Source organism: Xylona heveae, assembly GCF_001619985.1.
Source record: "Xylona heveae TC161 unplaced genomic scaffold L228scaffold_1, whole genome shotgun sequence".
Classification (NCBI taxonomy): Eukaryota; Fungi; Ascomycota; class Xylonomycetes; order Xylonales; family Xylonaceae; genus Xylona; species Xylona heveae.
Genome location: NW_017264193.1, coordinates 1,467,396 through 1,487,398, shown reverse-complemented (window position 1 = coordinate 1,487,398; position 20,003 = coordinate 1,467,396). Strand labels below are relative to the sequence as shown.

The window sequence follows — 20,003 nt, the reverse complement described above, 5'->3', positions numbered from 1 at the left end:
AACAAAGAAAATCCCTCAGGACCAGTCATGTCTATCAAATCAATAGTGATCACCCTCTTCTCCGTAGTTTGTGTTTCATCATCAAATTCATCATCAAATAATTTAAACAGTCATAGCACGCTCGATAAAGGCAGATAGCTTAGGTGCAAAAGAGTCCCTCTGAAAGTTGGCCAGTCAGCGAATGGAATACAGTCGTCCTATGTCTCGAGGTTGTGACTTACCATCATTGAAAAGTGCGTGGCACCCTCAGCCTTCTCCACCGTAATCTCCCTGTCGGGGAAGAAGTCTTCCCAGCCGCACGGGGAAAAGTCGGCACGCTTCTCCGTTAGGAATTTCATTCCCTCAGTATCATCAGGGTGAGGCGCTGGCTTGACAAAATTTATGCCATCCATGACGCTCTCGCAGGCCCAGATGATGGATGTCTTTGGGGCAGTGCCAGCAGGGAGTGGTTCCGCCCAGTAATCGTGAAGGACATCAATGGTCGCATTGAAGTGAGGAATAAGCCATTCGGGCGGGTTGGCCGGGGAGGCTCCAACGGCCTGGCCAAAAAGACCGATCTTGCTGCAGTGATCGTAGAAGTGCTGAGGTAGTCTGTCTAGACCCTTGGGGACGGGCGAATCAATCAAAACCAGACTTTGAACTTCCTCACCCTGATTAATCAACTGAGATGCAGCGCGGAAAGCGTAGATGCCTCCAGCGGACCAACCGCCGAGGTGATATGGTCCACTTGGCTGGCGACGGCGAATCTCGGTAAGATAGCTCTCGATTATCTCGTGCACGTTGTACTGCGACATCTCCTTGGGGTTCTTCATATAAGGAGAATTGAGGCCGATCACGCAGATATCCGTACTGACGCGAGGAAGGGCTGCGTAGGAGTGAGCAGAGCCGCATCCATCCGGGAAGAGAAAAAGAGTTTTCAAGGTATTCTTCGGGAGGCCCTGGAGGACTACAGAGGTAGTGGATTGGACGGGTGGCTTCAGGCCCTTGGCAATGTAATCGCCACTATAGGAGACGTCTGACAATGGAGTAGCAGTGCGGTCATTGTTGTTTGACTGCCCGCTAGAAGATGTCGAATCCGAGTCGTCAGCTGCTGCATCGTTGAGAGAAGCGCCACCTGTCAGCCAGTCCTTGAGATCCTTCACAGTAGGGTACTCAGTAAACAGTGCCTCCACTTGGATATCGAGATCTAATTCCTCTCGGAATCTGCTTGTAATGACTAGAGTGAGCAGTGAATCAATACCCATATCGGCAAAGACACTGTCATCAGTAAGATCATCGACGGCAACTCCGCTCTCTTCAGAGATAATCTCTATCGCAGCTTGGTAATTCTCCTGGGCCTTACTATCAACAGAAACTGCGATTGTAGGGACCGGAGCCGGTTTGAAAACGGGGGTTGCCGCTGCGATAGGAGCCACTGGAGCTACCGGGGCAAAGGGTGCCACCGGCGCAGAAATTGGCGCAGGAGTTGCGACAGGGGTGAGAGACGCAGCTGGAGCTGTTTCGACAGGCTTTGTTTCGCCAGAAGGCACCAGGAAGTCTTTCAGGTCCTTGACAGTGGGATATTCGGTGAAAAGAGCCTCGACTTGAACATCCAAGTCAAGCTCTTCGCGAAATCTACCTGTAATAACCAGCGTGAGAAGAGAGTCAATGCCCATGTCGGTGAAGACGCTATCATCAGTCAGATCTGCAACGGCAACACCACTCTCCTCTGAAATAACCTGCAACGCAGTCTCGTACTTCTCCAAAGCTTTGCTGTCTTGAATTGGAGAAGCAGCGACAGGAGCGGCTACAGGAACAGACACAGGAGAAGGCTGTACCGGAGGTGCAGTAACGACTGGAGCCACCGCGGCTACCGATACAGGCGCGGACGCAGGCGCCGCGTTTCCAGCGGGAGCCAGATGGTCTTTGAGATCCTTCACTGTAGGAAATTGAGTGAACATAGACTCTACTTCCAAGTCCAGATCAAGTTCCTCGCGGAACCTGCTGCCAATGGTGAGTGAGAGAAGAGAGTCAACTCCCATATCGGCAAAGACGCTCTCATCGGTCAGGTCCTCGACGGCGACACCACTTTCTTCCGAGATAATCTGAAGCGCCGGTCCAACCTTGCTTGGCTCACTTGGCTGCGAGGTGGGCACCGCAATCGGCGCAGCAATAGGTGTCACTGGCGCAGCGACGGGGACAGATGCCACAGGAGCTTTAGCAACTGGAGCAGATACAGGAGCAGGAGCCTTCGCAGCTGGTGCCTTAGCGGCGGGTTTAGCACCGGCCTGTCCGACTGCCTGCCTTTGTGGCCTTCTGCCAGCTTCCATGTTGAGGATGAAGCTAAGAACACGACGAGGAACGCCTTGAAGGACGATGCCACGGAAACTAGCGGCAATGTTGTCGCCCTCCATGACCACGACGTCTCCCACATACGTGTTCGACTCGCCAGGGTGCATCCGCACATGAGTATTGTAGATCTTGTCAGCGGAGATATCTTGGAAGATCTGGAATGACTTCCAACCATGGTTGATGAAGACCTCGTTATCAAGATCAGCACCATCATTCGCATTCATGACAAATCCTCCAGATTGGGTGAGACCATCAATATAGGCAGGGTTGGTGTTATAGTCTCCTCCCTTTTTACAACCGGAGAAGTTGATGCGACTAGAGGCTTCCAGGAGGCCACTGTCCATAATGACTTCATCAATCGCCTTGTAGTCCTCAGGGAAATCTGCCAATGTCTTGACCATCTTGTACGCCATGGCTCGATTGAACCGGGACGTCTTGCCAGATGAAACTCCCTGGCGCAAACTATCGAACCGGGCTTTGATCTCTGCCCCTTTGCGTTCAAGTACATGATGTTGCGAGTTGTCGACCCATCGAATGACGCATTTAGAGTGGGTTGCCGGTCTCTCACCCTTCTCCTATCTCCTGGTCAGTATCATTTCAGAGGATTAAATCGCAGGATGGCTCACATTGACACTGTAAAATCTAACATTGGCGCTCTTATTGAGCCAGTCAACTTCCACAGATGTTCGAAGTAGCTGAGGTCCCGTTCCCTTGGCAATCAAAGCCTTCTCGATGGTCATATCTGAGACATCAACGAGTCTTTCCTTCATGTCGGGCTGATAACGATCCACAAGGTATTTACCAAGCGTGAGCGCAATGTCAGCGTACACCGACTAAACGCCATGTTAGTCGAAGATCTGACAGGAAATTATAAATCACAACTACTTACCGGAGTACAGAGAGGAATTCCATCGACAACATGGCCTTGAACAAGGGGGCTAAGGTCGGCGCGAGAGATGTCAGACTCCACAACGAGCTTGACCGTAAAGCCTTCCTTGTTCTCCTCAACAAGTCTATGAATGGTCGTGGACTCGAGCTTGGGTACGACAGGTTCCGGAAGAGCAGCCTGGGCAGTGGGAATTGGGTCCCCTTTGCGTACAGACCAGTCGTTGACATACTGGATCCAGTAGTCCTTGAGGTCCCAGCTGTATGCGGGTAGTCGAAGGACCTTGTGAGCCGACTTGAAATCGCGATGATATTCAGACCAGCGAATCTCAGTACCAGCTACATAGAGAGTGGACAGAGCTTGCGTCAAGATAGTCCAAGTATCCTTGTTGCGTTGCATCATATGCAGGGTGCTTGTCTGCGGGCCAAGCGTAGCCTTAACCATCTTGGACATGTAAGGGTGAGGTCCAATTTCAATGGCAATGTGCTTGTCAGTAAGCACCTTGCTTTGTTGAGCAGACCGGAGCGAATCAAGGAAGTTGACAGGCTCTCTGCAGTGGCGGCTTAGGTATTTTGGACCAAATGTGCCCGCTTCCGAGACGACGTTGCCAAAGAGAGGACAGATAACTGGCACGGTTGGTTTGTGGAAAGTGATACCGGCAGCTGCCTTCTCAAAAGTACTCAAGATCGGCTCGACTTGAGAAGAGTGGAATGCGTAGGGGACCTTGAGTGTAGTCATCTTCAGCTTGTGCTCTGACAAAGCTTCCTGAACGGCGCGAATTTCCTCGTTCGGTCCGCTAAGAACCGTTTCCTCCGGTCCGTTGATGCAAGCAACCTCATACTTCTTTCCGGCCAAAATGCTGTCAATCTTCGCCAGCGATGCAAGAATGGCAAGCATAGAATGAGTACCACGCTTGCATTGTTCCTGGAGTAGCTGCGCCCGCTTTCCAACCAGGTAGATCGTGTCCGATTCGGTCAAGACCCCAGCGGCGTTGAGCGCAGCATATTCACCGAGACTGTGACCGACCACGGCAGTTGGTGTGATGCCCCATGAAGCCCACAATCGAGTAAGGGCCATTTGCATGCAGACATTTGCAAGCTGGACAACAAGCGGGGTATAATCGCCAATATCGCCACCAGTAGCAGTGAAAATGGGCTGAATGCTGGGGAAGCCTTGACTTTGACCCAGTTGGTCAAATCGTCGAATATCAGAGCGGAACTGAGAAAATGCCTCGAAAAGCTGCTTGCCCATTCCAGGATACTGCGCACCTTGGCCAGTAAAAGTGAAAGCAACCTTGGGTGCCGACTTCGCCCTGTTCATCCCTTCCTCGCGTGCAATAGCACCTTCAAGGTTAGACTTAACCTCGAGAATATCGGCACCATGAACAATGACTCGGTGTGCGTGATGAATTCGGCGGGCAGTTGTAGTGTAAGACAGGCGAGACAAAGAAAAATGGTTTTCATGGACGCTGCCAAGGTATTCGAGCATTGCCTTGAGGTTTCCCTTGAGCGATGCTGCACACTTGGCCGAGATTGTGACCAGATGAGTTGAACGAGGGTCATGTTCGGTGCTTGGGATCTGCTCCGGCGCATCTTCAAGCAACAGCGCAGTGTTACCACCAGCAGCACTGAAATTGTTGAGGAAAACATGGCGCACTTCGCCTTCAGCCCGGGGCCAAGGAGTGGGCGCCGAAGCGATGTGAACATTGCGCTCGTCAAAGTCGGTCGGGAACTTGTGGTTAATCTTGGTCTTGATTCCACAGTGGGGCGGTATGATATTCTTCTGCATCATCAGCAGCACTTTGGCAAGACTGCTGACTCCAGATACTGCCTCACCGTGTCCGATGTTAGCTTTGGCAGATCCCAGATACAATGGCTGGTCGCTTCGACGCTTCTGACGAGCTGCGCCAGGAGCAAAGGTTTCGAGGACAGATGACATTTCTCCTGCATCGCCGGCTTGGGTGCCGGTTCCGTGCATCTCGACATAGCTGATATTGTAAGGGTCCAAGCCTGCTGTGCTGAGAATTTTTTCAAAAATAGCTCGCTGTGCGCCAACGTGTGGACGTGTAATGGATTCAGCCTCAGCTGAATGGTTAGTTGCAGCGCCAAGAATGACCGCCTGGATAGGATCATTGTCGAGCAAAGCATCCTCGAGACGCTTCATGATCACAGTGCCGACACCTTCTCCACGACAGTAGCCATCAGCACCATCATCAAAGGTCTTGCAGTTACCCGTTCTCGAAAGGAAGTGTCCCTTATCCAGACCAGCAGTCATGTCGGGGTTGGTGAGGACGTTCGTTCCACCGGCAATGGCGGTGTCGACATCACCTCGCCACAGAGAATTGCAGGCGACATGGATGGCGGCAAGACTCGACGAGCATGCAGTATCAACACTATAACTGGGACCGCTGAACTTGAAGCAGTAGTTGATGCGACCTGGAATGAATGCGCGATTGCCGCCAGGAATGAAATATGTATCAATATCTTGTGCGCTGTTTGTTTCCATCCAGTCATTGCTGGTCACGCCATAAAAGATACCAACACGATCCTTTTGCGTCGAGGGAGTAGCATCCGGGACAAGACCGGCCTGCTCAATAGCTTCATATGCAGTGAGGAGCGCAATCCGCTGTGCTGGGTCGACCTGAGGCGCCTCACGAGGCGACATGTTGAAGAAGCGAGCATCGAAAAAGCCAGGATTCTCCAGCCAGCATCCATAGGGCATAGCACTTGTATTCTTCTTCTTGCCGGTGGGATCAACGTGAGTCTTGATGTCCCAGTGCTTCAATGGAACTTCCTTGTGCACATCAAGGCCTTGATACAGCAGGTCCCAATAAGCCGCAGGACTCGAAGCATCGGGGAACCTTCCAGACATGCCGATGATAGCAATTTTGGACTGATCCGGACGCCCAGTGGGAAACTCCGGCACAACGCTGGGGGCCTCAGTCGGGCTAGGCTCAGGGCTTGACTGGGCGACCTGCTTGAGGGTCGAGTAGAGAGACTGCTCAGCAGTTGTCGCGATCGGGATGACCTTGAATTGAGAGGCCCCGCTGGACCGTAGAACTGCTGCAAATTCCTGGTTGATTTTGTCCCATCGCATCGGCTCGATGAGGATTTCGGCGAGAGCTTCTTGGAGAAGAGATCTAAAGTTGCCTGCCCAGATTTGTTTGCCGGTTGCGCTCGAGATGACAGGAATATTGGCAGTGAACGAAGACCATGACTCAGCAGTGGTTGTTTCCAGAATCGACTCAATGTCTGTCTTGCTAAAAAGGTGCGCAGCATGGTATGGGGCGTAGATAGGGATTTTGATAGCATTGAGTTTTGAAAAAGTAGGGGTATTTCGAAGCTCCTGAAGAGTACCAGGAGGGCCGCTAATCGTCAAGGATTCGGTTCCATGCGCGCTAATGTAGGGTTGGGATGTAAATGGAATGGACTGAAGATAAAGTTAGTTCAATATCCTGGACGGTGACTAAACTAAACAAGACATACTTGAGATTCGCAGAAGTCTTTGATTGCTTGGGAGGCCTGGTCAGACTTGATACCAGGGACAACCATCGACCATGAGCGGGCCTCTGTGATGGACGGTTCGATCCGATTACGAAGATCAACGGTGCAGAGACCAGCACGAAAGGCAACCACAACCGTTTGCACAGCGGCCAACAAAAGTTCGGAGAGGGTGCGGCAAGAGCTAATTGCAGCAGCAGCAAGTGTGCCTGTGCATAAGCCGATCATGTACGTCTCAGACGCAACAGGATATGCTTTGTCGCCATGCTGACTTTATGAAGATTTAGTAAATGGAAACAGGCCGTAGATACAGTATAAGAAACCAATCACCTGATAAAGTAAGCCAGCTGGTATATACACGTAAGAGCTTTCTCGAGCGCCGGGCTCAAGTTACCCTCACGCTGCCTGGTCAAAAGGTCGGCAATGCTAGAAAATCGAGGGAAAGCCTCCCTCTCCCGGAGGGACAGCCGGCCTATCTCAGCTCTGAGGACATGAAAGGCTCGTTCCAAAAAGGCCGTCAAGATAGGATTCTTGTGTGAACGCAAGAGAGAACCCAGCCTTGAGTTGGAGTCATAGGTCTGATCTCCAAAGAGATAAATCTGAATGTGCTGGACCATGGTGAAGAACTTTGCCTAAGAGCAAGAAATATCAAGCCAGGCTGGAGGATGATTATCGGAGAGAAGAAGAGGAGTTGCCCTGCAGAACCACGAAAAGATGAATGGATCAAGGGCCCTATATACTGTGGCTCCAGTCTGCTATCTTGTGCTCCCCTGGCGAATCACCACCGGTGATACTGTTCAACCTCGTAAAGTTCCCGAAACGGATCCTCCGAACCGCTTTGGCGGAGTGCGATACTCAGCTGAAGGTGGGAACCATCGTATACGGCTGAAAGGAAGAGCAAACAATAATCCTATCAGGGTTTCATCCTGGGACCAAGACCGATGATTCAATAAGCTATCATTCGGGGTTGAGCTAGCGCGAATATCTTGGGGCCGTTGCCCCGGATGGCCTTGGCCAAATTCCATTTGGAACCTAGAGATTGGTTCGATATAGAGTGAGCATATCCAAGATCTTCTGGTGGATCTTGCTTTCGCTTGTGCATTAAGCTGTGGTTGTCGCGTGTGAAAGCTATCGGTATCCGAAAATGTGCATAATCTCCAACCAACAGGGGTATCCCGCAATCATTGGGCTAGGGCTTACCATGGTATTACCAGGCGCCATTGAAATTAATCAAGCTTCTGATGCCAAGCTAAGATTCCTTAATGTTGTAATGAAGCATGATTGATGAGACTTCTTAACCTGTCAATTGTCAATTGTCACAGAAATCCTCGCGTCATGACTGCTTCTCACTTCACGTGGCTGAATGCAACCGTCCGGAAAGAGTGTGATTTATTTTTCCCCTTCTCCCTTTCGGAAACTAAATACCCCGTCATAATTCGTATACATATATGCGCTAGCACAATCAGTACCTGAATATAGTGTGGAGAAGATGCTCTTGTACCTCCAACCTCAGCCAGGTCAATTTGTCCTTTTGAGCATCCACTGTATGAGAGGATTTCAAATACGAATGCTACGCTGGGTAGAATGAGAGCGGCCAGCCCAGTAAGCTTTCCCCGGAAATTGATCGATTCAATCTTCGCTGAACATGCTGTTGACCGAGTTAGTGGTTTTGTCCGTCGTCGACAGGGCGTGAGATTCAGTAGCGCGTCCGGGAAGGATCAATAATGATCCGAGGATCTTGCCAAGGGTCCTTCCTACATAGGAAAAGTCTCACGGGAATGGGATCATCATCCCTGTTCGTCTCCATTTGGCTTCCCGAGACCCCGAAGTTCCCGAGACCAAACAAGAAGGACAACCACCACCACCTTCTCGACGCTCAGGTACACTTATCTGTACTGGGTGTACTATATCTTACTGTACTATATGTGTGGGCCTCATCACCGCCACTCCGCTTGTCTAGTACCAAGTTCAGCACTGTTCACGATCCTTTTCCCGGATCAAAGCGTAGAAGAGGAGGTGCTAATTGGCCGTCGTCGTCGCACGACATGTTACACGTGCATTTCCTGATGTTAAATAGCCGAAATGCAGACAATATCGAGGACGATATTTCGGTCCTCTCGACGATGTGGGGCTCGTCCCGACTTCTCTAGCGGCAAATGCATGGGCTGGATTAGCTCCCAATGCTACATCCTCCCGTCGATCTACACTTAGACTTGCCGTCTCTTCGCTCGGCTCGTCACTCATCGGACAGCGACAGTTCTCCAGGTCCGAAATACGCTGGACCTGACCTGCATCAGCTCTCACATTAGCCAGCAGGCACCAAGTTTAGCCATTCCGGTCTACTCTTTCCGAGGATATGCTGTCTTCGACCCAGTTTTCCCTTGGAAGCTCCCGGCAGAATGTGGCGATCGAGCGGGCAGCCAACGAAGACACGAGATGGGAATAATTGGCCTTAGTCCATGCTTCTATTCGTCGCTCCGTTTCACGAGAGCTATTAACAAGTCACGCTCCACAATGCTTCCGAAGGGGGCTTGAGTGGAGCACCATGGACGAGGAGGTGGTGGCGAGCGTGGAATCGATTTTGGACCTGCTGCAAGCGACCAGGTTCTTCGGACTTCTTATATTTCTTCCCCTTGAAGCCAGCCTTCTCTTTCAGCCTTTGTCTTCTGCAAGTGCACATTCGTTTTACAGGGAGCACATTCTTTTGTGTTTTTCGGCATGTTTTCCCTCACCCTTTTGTGTTTTGTGCTTTGCGCTCTCTCCTTCACCAATACTGCTCAAGCCCGGCTGGTGAAGCACGATCTCACCTTTACTTGGGAACAATATGCTCCCAATGGACAATCACGAGAGAGCGTTCTGACCAATGGTCAATTCCCATCCCCAAATTTGGTGTTTGACGAGGATGATGACGTGGAGGTTGGTGCAACAAACCAAGCAAGGGCAACGCCAAACATGAAACTGATAAGCTGGCAGATTACGGTCCACAACGAACTGCCCTGGAACACCACTGTACATTGGCATGGACTCTAGTAAGACTTGCATATTCCCATCAATCAAACGAGTTTTGCCTGCCTACTGACGCTTGCCATAGCATGTTTGGTACTCAATGGTCCGATGGTGTACCCGGCCTCACGCAGAAGCCCATTCCCGTGGGCGAGAGCTTCATATACCGATTTAAGGCTTACCCTGCCGGGCAATACTGGTTTGTCTCTTGCTTCTGCAATCATCCATTGCCGACTACTCAGAAAACTAAAATTGAAATGTGGCAGGTATCATTCCCATGCACAGGCGCAGCTTCTCGATGGGATGTATGGTTCGCTCTTCATCAGGTAGGCTACTGTTCCGCTGAACACGGATCATGATGCAATGCTGAGGAAGACACATAGGCGTAAGCCGGGTACGAAGAAGCCGTTTTCGTTGATCAGCAATGATACAAAGGAGATTAAGCAAATGGAAAAGGCAGCGAATCATGCTGAGCCATTGCTGGTGTCAGATTGGACTCAGTTTACGTCAGGCCAGTATCTCGCGGCCGAGAACGCTTCCGCACTTAGTATATTGTAAGCCTGGCCGGATGCAATTGGCGAATATTCGCTGACGAGTACTATAGTTGTGTGGACAGCATCTTGGTCAACGGGAAAGGAAGTGTTTATTGCCCGAGCCTCGACTATTTGCTCAATCAAACCAGCCCATATACTTCTTATGCTGTAGCGCCAGGAACAGTCAATGACAAGGGGTAGGACTGAGACATTCATTCGAAGCGTCCTTTGTGATAACTGATTTGGTTGCAGATGCTTCCCCTTTGTCCACGCCACAGAAGGAGACTATTTGTACCACTCGAATGCCTCCAAAATTCCAGAACACATGCAAGAAGGCTGCATTGCTTCTGAGGGTGAGACAGAAATCGTCAACGTCGATGCTGCCGATGGATGGGCAAGCTTAAACTTCATCATGGCTTCAACCCTCAAGATTGTTAATGTTCAGGTGGATGAACATCCCATGTACGTCTATGAAGTAGACGGCAGCTACATTAACCCGATCAAGACCGACGTTATAACCATGTATGCTGGAGAGCGGTACTCTGTTCTGATCAAACTCGATAAAAAGCCTGGAAACTACACCATCCGAGTAGCTGATGCTGGTTTGACGCAACTTATTTCGTCCTTCTCAACGCTCGTTTACAATGGCGGCAGCGACATTGGGTCGAGCAAGCCTTACATTGACTACGGTGGGCTCAACGTCACGGCCAACGTTACCATCCTGGATAATGAACACATGCCCCCGTTTGAGGTCGACGCACCCGCACCGACGGCCGATGCGGAGTACATCATCTACCTTAGCCGAATGAACAATGCCTGGGAATACACGTTCACGGGCAAGGCGATGTACCCAATCTGGCGTACACAGGATACACCTTTGCTGTACAATCCCGATATCCCCGCGGCCTTTGATGAAAATCTAGTTATTCGGACGAAGAATGGATCGTGGATCGATATCGTTGCTCAAGTTGGCGCTCTTGCTAGCGAGCCGATCGAGTTCCCGCACATGCTGCACAAGCATTCCACAAAGGCATGGCTTATCGGTTCAGGAGCTGGCATTTGGAACTATAGCTCTGTTCCAGACGCCATTTCCAAGGTACCACATCTGTTCAACCTGGAGAACCCCAATTACAAGGACACATATGTTACGTCGCTTGCCGGCCCTGCATGGATTGTTATGCGGTACCAAGTGACAAATCCTGGTGCATGGTTCTTCCATTGTCACATTGAGCTCCACCTGGCAGCTGGTATGGGAATGGTCATTATGGATGGCGTTGATGCCTGGCCCGAAATTCCTCCAGAGTATGGCGTGGATCAGTTTGGTCACGAACTCCCCGGCCTAAACAATGTCACTTATGGTCCAAATGGCACGTATCCTCGTCGAAACCGTCGGGGCTTGACTGGCTTGGATTTCGAGTGAAGTACGATTCCAAACCATGACGGCATCAGCGGTAGCAACTCTCTTTCTTTCTCTCTCCCTCTCTCTTGTTCAGGAGGCCAATCGTCGTCTCGTCAACATGATACCCCAGGATCAGCCCGAAAAAGAAAATACCTAATTACAAGGACGGAAGGGAGTCAATGAGGCAGTGATGGTGATTGTTATAGCACCAGGTCGGACTAATACAATGCTTGGTGTTGCGGAGACTTGGCAACACAGGCGGCCGTCTTTACAGGTGGGTGATGGTGGGACCTCGCCCTAAGAGGGCATCATCATTGATCTCGCGGATGGGGAGATTGTTCTCCTGTATATACTCTTTGCCCTTTTCGGCGCTCGCTTTTGCCCTTTCTATTTCTTTTTTGAGTGCCCATTTAATTTTGATACTGTATAGCTACCTCTGCGCTCGTCCACTCGTTTAATAGTCACATTTGATTTTATTTCCATTTTAATATTATTTATCGTGATCTTGTCTCACAGACGGGCATGCTGGCCTATACATTTGAAATTCTGCTCCCCTGGATGGAATTTTTTGTTTATCAATCGACTTGTAATGAAGAATCTTGATGATAGATTTTAAAGCGTTACTTGGGTGCGCATAATATTGCGGTAGTGGGATCATGTACATGTTTTGGAAAACAACTGCAACATGCAAATGCACTTATGAGTGGTCCTTTCAATTTTCCTTTGGCCCGAAGCTGAAAGATGTCGGTTCGTGTTCATGAATTTTTCTCATACGACATGGTCGGTACCTGGTATTGATCATCCTTCCTAATATGGGTGGGCTACGAGTAACGAGGCGTGGGGAAGGGGAGTACAGGGTAATTGGGTGGGCTGAAAACACGCTACCGTATCCTGGCTTTCGGTGCCCGAAGAAGACCGTTAAAACACTCGGACACTTCAGCACGACGTACCCACAAAAATGGGATGGAGTGCAGACTCGTACTTGGACCTTTCCAGCTAAGATGGGATCAAGTTTTCGCTACGTCTTAGTCACTGTCTAGCTCTAGTTCTTACCCAGTAACTTAGTCTGAACTAACATCTACTCGCGTCCTCCAAGGTATGATGATACATGCAGCCCATGGTAAAGGACAATTGTTCCTCTGTGGTAGGGTCGGGAGATGTATAACTGTGGTTCTTCCGCCCGAGATGATACACATATTCGGATGATATTATAGAACCTACCTAACAGTATTGCATGAATCGCGATATAAGTGTCTCCTTCGGACTGCTTTGCACACTAGACTGAGGGCCCTCTTCCTCTATACTATTCTGCTTATTTAGCTCTCCCCGAACAACTCTCCGCTACTTGACTCCACCGTTATACATGTTTGAGTGTGCTTCCGTCGATCCACTTCGACCAACGTGCGAACTAAAACTATCGTTGCCACTCGCACGCCAACCACGCTATCCGATCCCCGGAGCTCAATTCCCTGCCTGCTCTTCCTCTATGTTTCCCACTCATCCTCCCATGCCCCCGCATCAACAAAGGGTCCAGGACTTTCATTTAGGCGACCCTGGTACGAAAATGCCTTGGTTGAGCTTATGTTATCTCGCTCTTCATGGCAAGCCAGGCTCTTGGCCCTTATGATCGGCCTTGCTAGACGAGACCTTGCATTAGACATGACCTTTTAGCTCCTTCGGACACGCTTCATCCCTTTCGATGTCCGGGCACGGGGATACACCCCAGTACTTACCATGGACGACGCCCTCTACTCACTCTGGTGCTCCAACTCGGAGGATGCACGCCATAATCTACTTTGGCTGCCTGGTTTCCGCGTGTTTTCCTAGTCCCATTCCTTTCGTTCGGGGAGCCGCTTTTACGTGATAGGCATCTCGCGTCTGTGTCGTGTCTCACATATTACAGCTGGCCAGCTGTACCACCGACAGCCGCACTACAATTCCATTGTATTTTATTGTTCTGTTTCTGCAAGAAGCACATGCAACTCTGTCGGCCGCTGTCCTGTCAGTCACTGCAGATAGCGACTTCTAGGGGTGGCCGCTTTTTGTATCCTTGTGTCTCATTATACCAAGTTCAACATTAGATTGGCCTGCCGCCCTTGTTGTCAGCCTTCACTATTCACCTTTCCTCCTCTTGGGCTTTGACAATCGATTGTCAGCGGTATCTCCTCTCTTCAGCTTCAGCCTCGGAAGTCATTACGACATCATTCTCTGCATCGGACCCGTGCCCTAAGGCGTCTTACTGCGCTTCGCGTGGCCAAAAAACAATCATCATTTCCTTTCGGGATACCAAAGGACATCACCCCGCGTGTGTCTCCCGAATTCCTGTGTCTCTTTCGCCCGCCAAACGCAGCCCTTTTTAATTCCAATTCTTTTGGGCTGTTTTGCGTTGTGTACGCCTGGTGTATTTGCAGGCCGAGAACTCGACCTTTTTTTTTTTACTTGGCTTATTGACCTTTTCCATCGTCCCTTGAGAGAGTACCCCGCTTCCACTTCACTTTGGCAGCGCTTACACACGCATAGCCACTGGGCTTGCGAACCTTGTCCCAAATACTGTCCGACATCTGGCATCTGGTATCAAGTCCACCCATTCAATCTGCCTCTGAGAGGTGCAAGCATTAAATCAAAAACGAAAAGGGGAAAAGTTACACCAATACGCGCTTAGCCGCCCCGCAAGGCACTCTTTTTTGATCATGCGATTCCTCTGTCTGCACGGCAAGGGCACGAGTGCGGCCATTTTTCGCTCGCAAACTGGTAAGTACGCCTCGAAATTTTGTTTCCCATGTCCCTAACCTACCGTTTTCTCCCTTCACAAACACCCAACACGCATATAAATCTTCAAATCACCCCAATCCCGGATTGAGCTCGCATTACTTCATCCATCTAACGACTGCATCAGCGTCGTTCCGCCTCCGTCTCGACCCAAGCTTCGAGTTCGATTTCCGCGACGCGCCATTCGCCTCCACGCCTGCCGCTGGAATCGACCTCTTCTACCCTCCCCCATACTACTCCTTCTGGGAAGGGACCGCGGTCTCCTCCATCCGCGCGGCACATCAATGGCTGTTGGACCTGATTGACCGAGATGGACCGTACGACGGAGTCATGCTCTTCTCGCAAGGATGCGCCCTGATCTCCAGCTTCTTGCTTTACCACATGGCTGAGCGCCCGGACGACCCTATTCCATTCAAAACGGCCATCTTCATCTGCGGTGGCGTGGGCCTGCCAGTCGTTGAAGCGCTCGGTATTCCCGTCAGCCAAGAAGCCAAAGACTGGGACGAACGTACGCGGCACGAGCTCCAAGCCCAAGCCGCGGCCATTGAACTAGGCCAAGACCGCTGGACCGGTAAACCTCTTGCTTCTCTTGGGGGTGCCTCGCCTTCCCCTTCGCCGTCTCTTTCCAATGGCCGCGCGACCTCCACCCCGACTCCTCCGCCTCCCTCGTCTGGAACGCGCCTGTCGCCCGCAGCCACCAACAACGGCTTTTTCTCGCTCTCCAATGGAAACTCCGGCAGCGGCACCGCCACCCCCGTGCTGGAAAACACGACGATCCCGAAGTCGTGGCACGGCGTGGGCATGACGCGCGACGGCGAGGCGCCACCCGGCGCGACGCGAAACAAGATCATTGACGACATGGCGGCCCAAGCGGCGCTCGATCCGACCAATGTGTTTGGGTTCGACTGCACGGCGATCCCGCAGCGCTTGATCATTCCCATTCCCACGGTACACATTTATGGCTCAAAGGATCCCCGGTACCCCGCCAGTCTGCAGCTCGCGCAGTTTTGCGACCCCTCGGTCCGCAGAATGTACGATCATGAGGGCGGCCATGATGTGCCCAGGAATAAGTTCGTCTCTGAGAGCATCGCCGAGCTAGTCAAGTGGACAAGAGATATCACCCAATCATAATGGGTGAATTACTGAGGACCGAAGACCTCGGAAGTAAGAAGGCAGTCACCTGGTTGCCCAGTAATGATACAGATGAAGGCAACATTGGTTTTCATTCATTGATATAAACTTTCTATACTTTCCTTCTTTTTAAACCCCCTTTTTGATTGTAGAGATGTTCCTGTCAAAGGTAGTTCAATTACGCTCAATATATGTTTCTATGCATTTATGAAATTTATTTACCATGGCTACTCTTATTATCATTTCAATTTCGATTTTATCTAAGCCTTTTCTCTCACTTTTTAATTCTCGTTAGCACAGCGTAGACATGCACGTATTAAACATTGTATCAAAAGTCTCGAGTCCATGACAGGTCTGTATCAAATGTTTCGCAACTTTGATGTACTGCGCCGACGATAATCATCGCCAGAATCTACTCTCACAGTTTTTTCGTCATCTTGGCATCCTGATATGATCAAAGACCCCCAATAGCTAGAGTGATACTGGCCTGAGAAACTTATTAACTTGGCTTTACCTTCTAGATCAGTTGATAGCGTAATGGGACGTATTACTATCTTACGTGTATGCAGCGAGTACTCAATCAATTATCACGGCAAATGAAATAAAGCACAACAATAATTGAAGTGGAAAAATGTAAATATTAGCTGATTAAATTTTTTTAATTCATTATTCGTATATTATCCCCTGGCCCCATGTTTTCCATGCTCTTTTCTCCCTAACGCCCTGATATAATACACATAGAAAATGTGTAGAGTGAAGAATTTCCCAGACCCAGATTTGACAAAAGAAAGAAAAAGTCGGGCACAGTCGTGGTTGCACTTGTCACCGGACCGAATGGTGACCGCCATTACCCAGCAAGGGAACACTCGGCTAAGGTAAACAGCCAGACCACCCATCAACCTCGGGAAACCAGGCGACTGCATCTCCGCAACATGTTTGAATAGCAAACAAGAGAAAACGAGGAATACCACAAGACCCCGTACATCTCGTCTAGCAAATTGAGATGCTCGCTTTGAAAATCTTGCAAACAATATTGGGTATGTCGCATGCTAATGATGAGAAGAAAATTGATGATATGAGGATATTATGTCGATGCACGCAGCCTCAGTCTCAGCGAAAATATGTTTCAAGCACAACACAGACCACCCATCTGCCACCCCCACAACCAGAACCCAAATTTTGACGACACGTAAAAGCAAGTACCGCCAAAGATGGGCCCGAGTCGTTGAGCTTAGGCCTTGTTATCGGCGCCAGGTCCACCAGGTCCACCCGGACCTCCAGGACCCCCGGGACCCCCGGGACCACCGGGACCACCAGGGCCGGCCTTGCCTCCAGGGCCTCCTGGTCCACCAGGTCCTCCAGGACCACTACGCCTGCCCTTGACGGTCCTCCACTCCATCAGAACAGCACCAATGATGGAGAGGCAGGCGACAGCAAGACCGCAGTCCAATGCTTTCATCAAAGCATTATTGTAGGCCTTGAGGACAACGGGAAGGTACTCGGGGGCGACGTTACGGCGGATGTCAGTCGCACCAGTGCTAACGATCGCACCGGCATTCAGTCCGTGCACGCCCTTGAGGCCGTCGATAAGCTTGTTGGCGAAGACATTGTTTCCGATGGAGACGAAGAGGGCACCGCCGAGCGACTGGCCAAAGAACATGAGAGAAGCGCCGACGCCAATATCCTTACGATCGAGGACAGTCTGGGCAGCCATACCAGCCTGTTGCTGGCCAAAGCCGGCACCGAGACCGTAAATGACTTGGTAGCCAATCCATTTGGGATGACCGGTGGTTGTGGTGAAGGTCGTGAGCAGACCGGCTCCAATTGAAGTAAGAACGGTTGAAATGTACATGAAGGGTGTGTAGTAGCCGATTTTGCTGATGAGGAAACCGCCAATGATACTGGCAATAACCAAGGAAAGCACCATGGGAATTGACATGATACCAGATTTCACGGCGCTGACATTCTTGATGGCCTGGAACCACATGGGCAAGAAATAAACCATGACCATGAGAGAAGAACCAAGGCAGAAGGCGAAAATGACACCAGCCGCAATGCTGCGCATCTTGATGATGCGAGGAGGCACGGTCGCATTCTCCTGGCGCCAGATCTGAATAGCGATGAAGGAAATGATCAGGACACCGAAGATGACGAAGAGAGCAATGATACGACCGTTACTCCAAGCGTACGTTGAGCCACCCCACTGGAGAGCCAAAAGCAAACAGATGATGCCCGGAAGAAAGCAAATCGTGCCAAGAGGGTCGAGCTGGTTGATCTGCTGCTTGATGGGGGTGCCGGCCTTTTGAGGTGCAGGTAGCTTCAAAATGAAAATGATGATTGCAATGGTCACTGCACCGATCGGCAGGTTGATGTAGAAGCACCATCTCCAGGTGACATTAGTCGTGAAAGCACCACCAATTAAGGGACCTGCGACCGAGGCGATTCCGAACATGGCCCCGACGAAGCCTTGATAGACAGGTCGCTTGTGCAGTGGAACAGTGTAGACAATAATGATGATAGCACCAGAGAAAATACCAGCTGAGCCAAGCCCGGCAATGGCACGACCGACGATAAAAGCAGTTGAGCTAGGGGCAGCTCCACAAACGGCAGATCCGATCTCGAAAATGATGATGGTAGTCAAGAAGACCCATTTCGGAGAGTAGAAGGTGTACACACGACCGAGAAGCAATTGAAACGAGCAGCTGGTCAACATGTAGGCACTACCGTACCATCCGACATCACCGAGCGAGCGGAAGTGATCAGTGATCTGAGGGATTGCAGTTGCAATAATGGTTCGATCCTGTTCCGGCTGTTAGATTTTTCATCTTGTGCGATGGGTTGGGACTTTGTTTTGTCATGGGGGAAGTAACTTACCAAAGCAACGAGGAAGACAGCAAGGTAAAGAGCCACCATAACCAAGATAACAGTCACCGTTCCGGGGTACTCATAGTCATCGGGAAGTGGACCCTTTTGCTGGACCTTGGGAGGCTCAGGGGCCTTCTCCAAGTCGGTAGGCACAGAGTCCTGGCTCATTTCGGTGCTCGAAGGCATACCGGGCTGAGTGGTTTGGGGAACTTGAGAGGTAGTATGAGGAGCTTGATGCTCAGAGGTGGTCGGATTGTGAGGAGAGGGAACGGAGAGAGAGGATTTATGAGATGGAGGAGACTCAAGGTGATTATTGACAGATGTGGATGGAGAATGGTCAGTCATGTCAGTGGAAGTGAGGTATTCTAAATAGTAGATGAAGGAGGAAGGGGCGGGGAGAAAAAACTAGAATAAAATGATGATTCGGAAGACATCAACGCGTCTAAAGAAATGAATATCGAAATTTAGGGGCGTTGAGGGAGAAGAAGTCCGATCCGACAAGTCATGGACGCTTTTGTTATTGTCCATGAACCTCTCGGGCCCGAAACGGTGCCTGGCCCACGATCCTTTCGGGCCCGAAGTACCTTGTACCCTTATGCAAAGTTCTGATCGCTAGTGTAATTTCCGTCACCCAGACCCACTGGCATGTCGCAAAAAGAGACCCACCCTAAATTCCTGTCTGATTGATCTTGCCGGTGTCATTTCTAGGGTATTTCTTTCCACCCTTAGATCTATTGCACTTTTATGTCATGAACAGCGAGATCTACGATGATACTCTATAGTTGAAGATACATTCATATCAGCAAGCGAGAACCTTGACGATTGCACTTGAGTACGGAAGAGCTACTTCGCTAGTTCGACTAGATCCATATATTCCCTTTAGGTTAGCTTTCGGGTCGATCGTTTTGGCGTCTCTCCGACGGCTCGGCCTGCCCGGGGAGCGAGCAGCCCACGCACTGTAAAGTATCTTTGCAGGTCTCGAAGTAAGGCGGGGTACATTATATCCTTTCGACTGCTTCCAACCTTAAAGCAGCTGCAATCGGGGGTCGGTCATTCTTAGCGCCGGGGCTTGCGCTTAGATTAACAGGCCATTTCAGGGTCTTCACGAACCCCCAACACATGTACAGAGCGTTCTGCCGCTCCCGTCAAAATGAGGTAACCACGAGTTGACCCTGCGCTGGTTGTATCCAACACTAAGCCTAATTCTCTGAAACGAACCTGCTCTAGATAGTGATATCGCAGATAACCTCAACCACGGAGTCGCACAGCGAGATGCGCATCGAAGCCCGTTTTAGTCTGAAATGTCAAACGCTGCTACAACAACATAGTCGAAGCTTGTCAGAGCGTTACAGCTTGCTACAGCGACAAGAAGTATGGGTCACTGGTAGTTTCAACAGAAATGCTTGCTTTATATCTAGCATTAGTAGAGGAAATAAAGGAGTTATATTTTTAGCAAACCTACTGAAAGAATTACATTTCCGACAGAACAGAAAACGAAGTTGCTGCTTGTGAAAGACGACATCATGAAGAATGTAGGTAGCTGCGCCTGATGGCGGGAAATTGGATTTTCCGTTGCCGATAGCTGT

At 50.3% G+C, this 20,003-nt stretch overlaps 4 protein-coding genes across 4 annotated transcripts; 2 read left to right on the top strand and 2 right to left on the bottom strand.

Moving 5' to 3' along the window:
- Nucleotides 1–102: 102 nt before the first annotated feature.
- Nucleotides 103–7,334, bottom strand: L228DRAFT_235437 (polyketide synthase; the record flags this gene model as incomplete). Its single annotated transcript, XM_018330717.1, has 6 exons — nt 103–159; nt 222–2,906; nt 2,958–3,164; nt 3,221–6,646; nt 6,703–6,988; nt 7,048–7,334. The coding sequence occupies 6 exons, from the start codon at nt 7,332–7,334 to the stop codon at nt 103–105; spliced, it is 6,948 nt and encodes a 2,315-aa protein (XP_018191908.1).
- Nucleotides 7,335–9,435: 2,101 nt separating this feature from the next.
- L228DRAFT_235436 (multicopper oxidase) lies at nt 9,436–11,673 on the top strand (the record flags this gene model as incomplete). The annotated part of the gene is made up of 6 exons (XM_018330716.1): nt 9,436–9,746; nt 9,809–9,919; nt 9,987–10,046; nt 10,104–10,274; nt 10,337–10,450; nt 10,506–11,673. The coding sequence occupies 6 exons, from the start codon at nt 9,436–9,438 to the stop codon at nt 11,671–11,673; spliced, it is 1,935 nt and encodes a 644-aa protein (XP_018191907.1).
- Nucleotides 11,674–14,342: 2,669 nt separating this feature from the next.
- On the top strand, nt 14,343–15,552 carry L228DRAFT_264758 (hypothetical protein; the record flags this gene model as incomplete). The annotated part of the gene is made up of 2 exons (XM_018334608.1): nt 14,343–14,403; nt 14,549–15,552. The coding sequence occupies 2 exons, from the start codon at nt 14,343–14,345 to the stop codon at nt 15,550–15,552; spliced, it is 1,065 nt and encodes a 354-aa protein (XP_018191906.1).
- Nucleotides 15,553–15,812: 260 nt separating this feature from the next.
- On the bottom strand, nt 15,813–18,585 carry L228DRAFT_252013 (putative MFS multidrug transporter; the record flags this gene model as incomplete). The annotated part of the gene is made up of 3 exons (XM_018333661.1): nt 15,813–15,825; nt 16,926–18,352; nt 18,427–18,585. 3 exons carry the CDS (start codon nt 18,583–18,585, stop codon nt 15,813–15,815), a joined length of 1,599 nt encoding a protein of 532 aa, XP_018191905.1.
- Between the last annotated feature and the right edge of the window lie 1,418 nt (nt 18,586–20,003).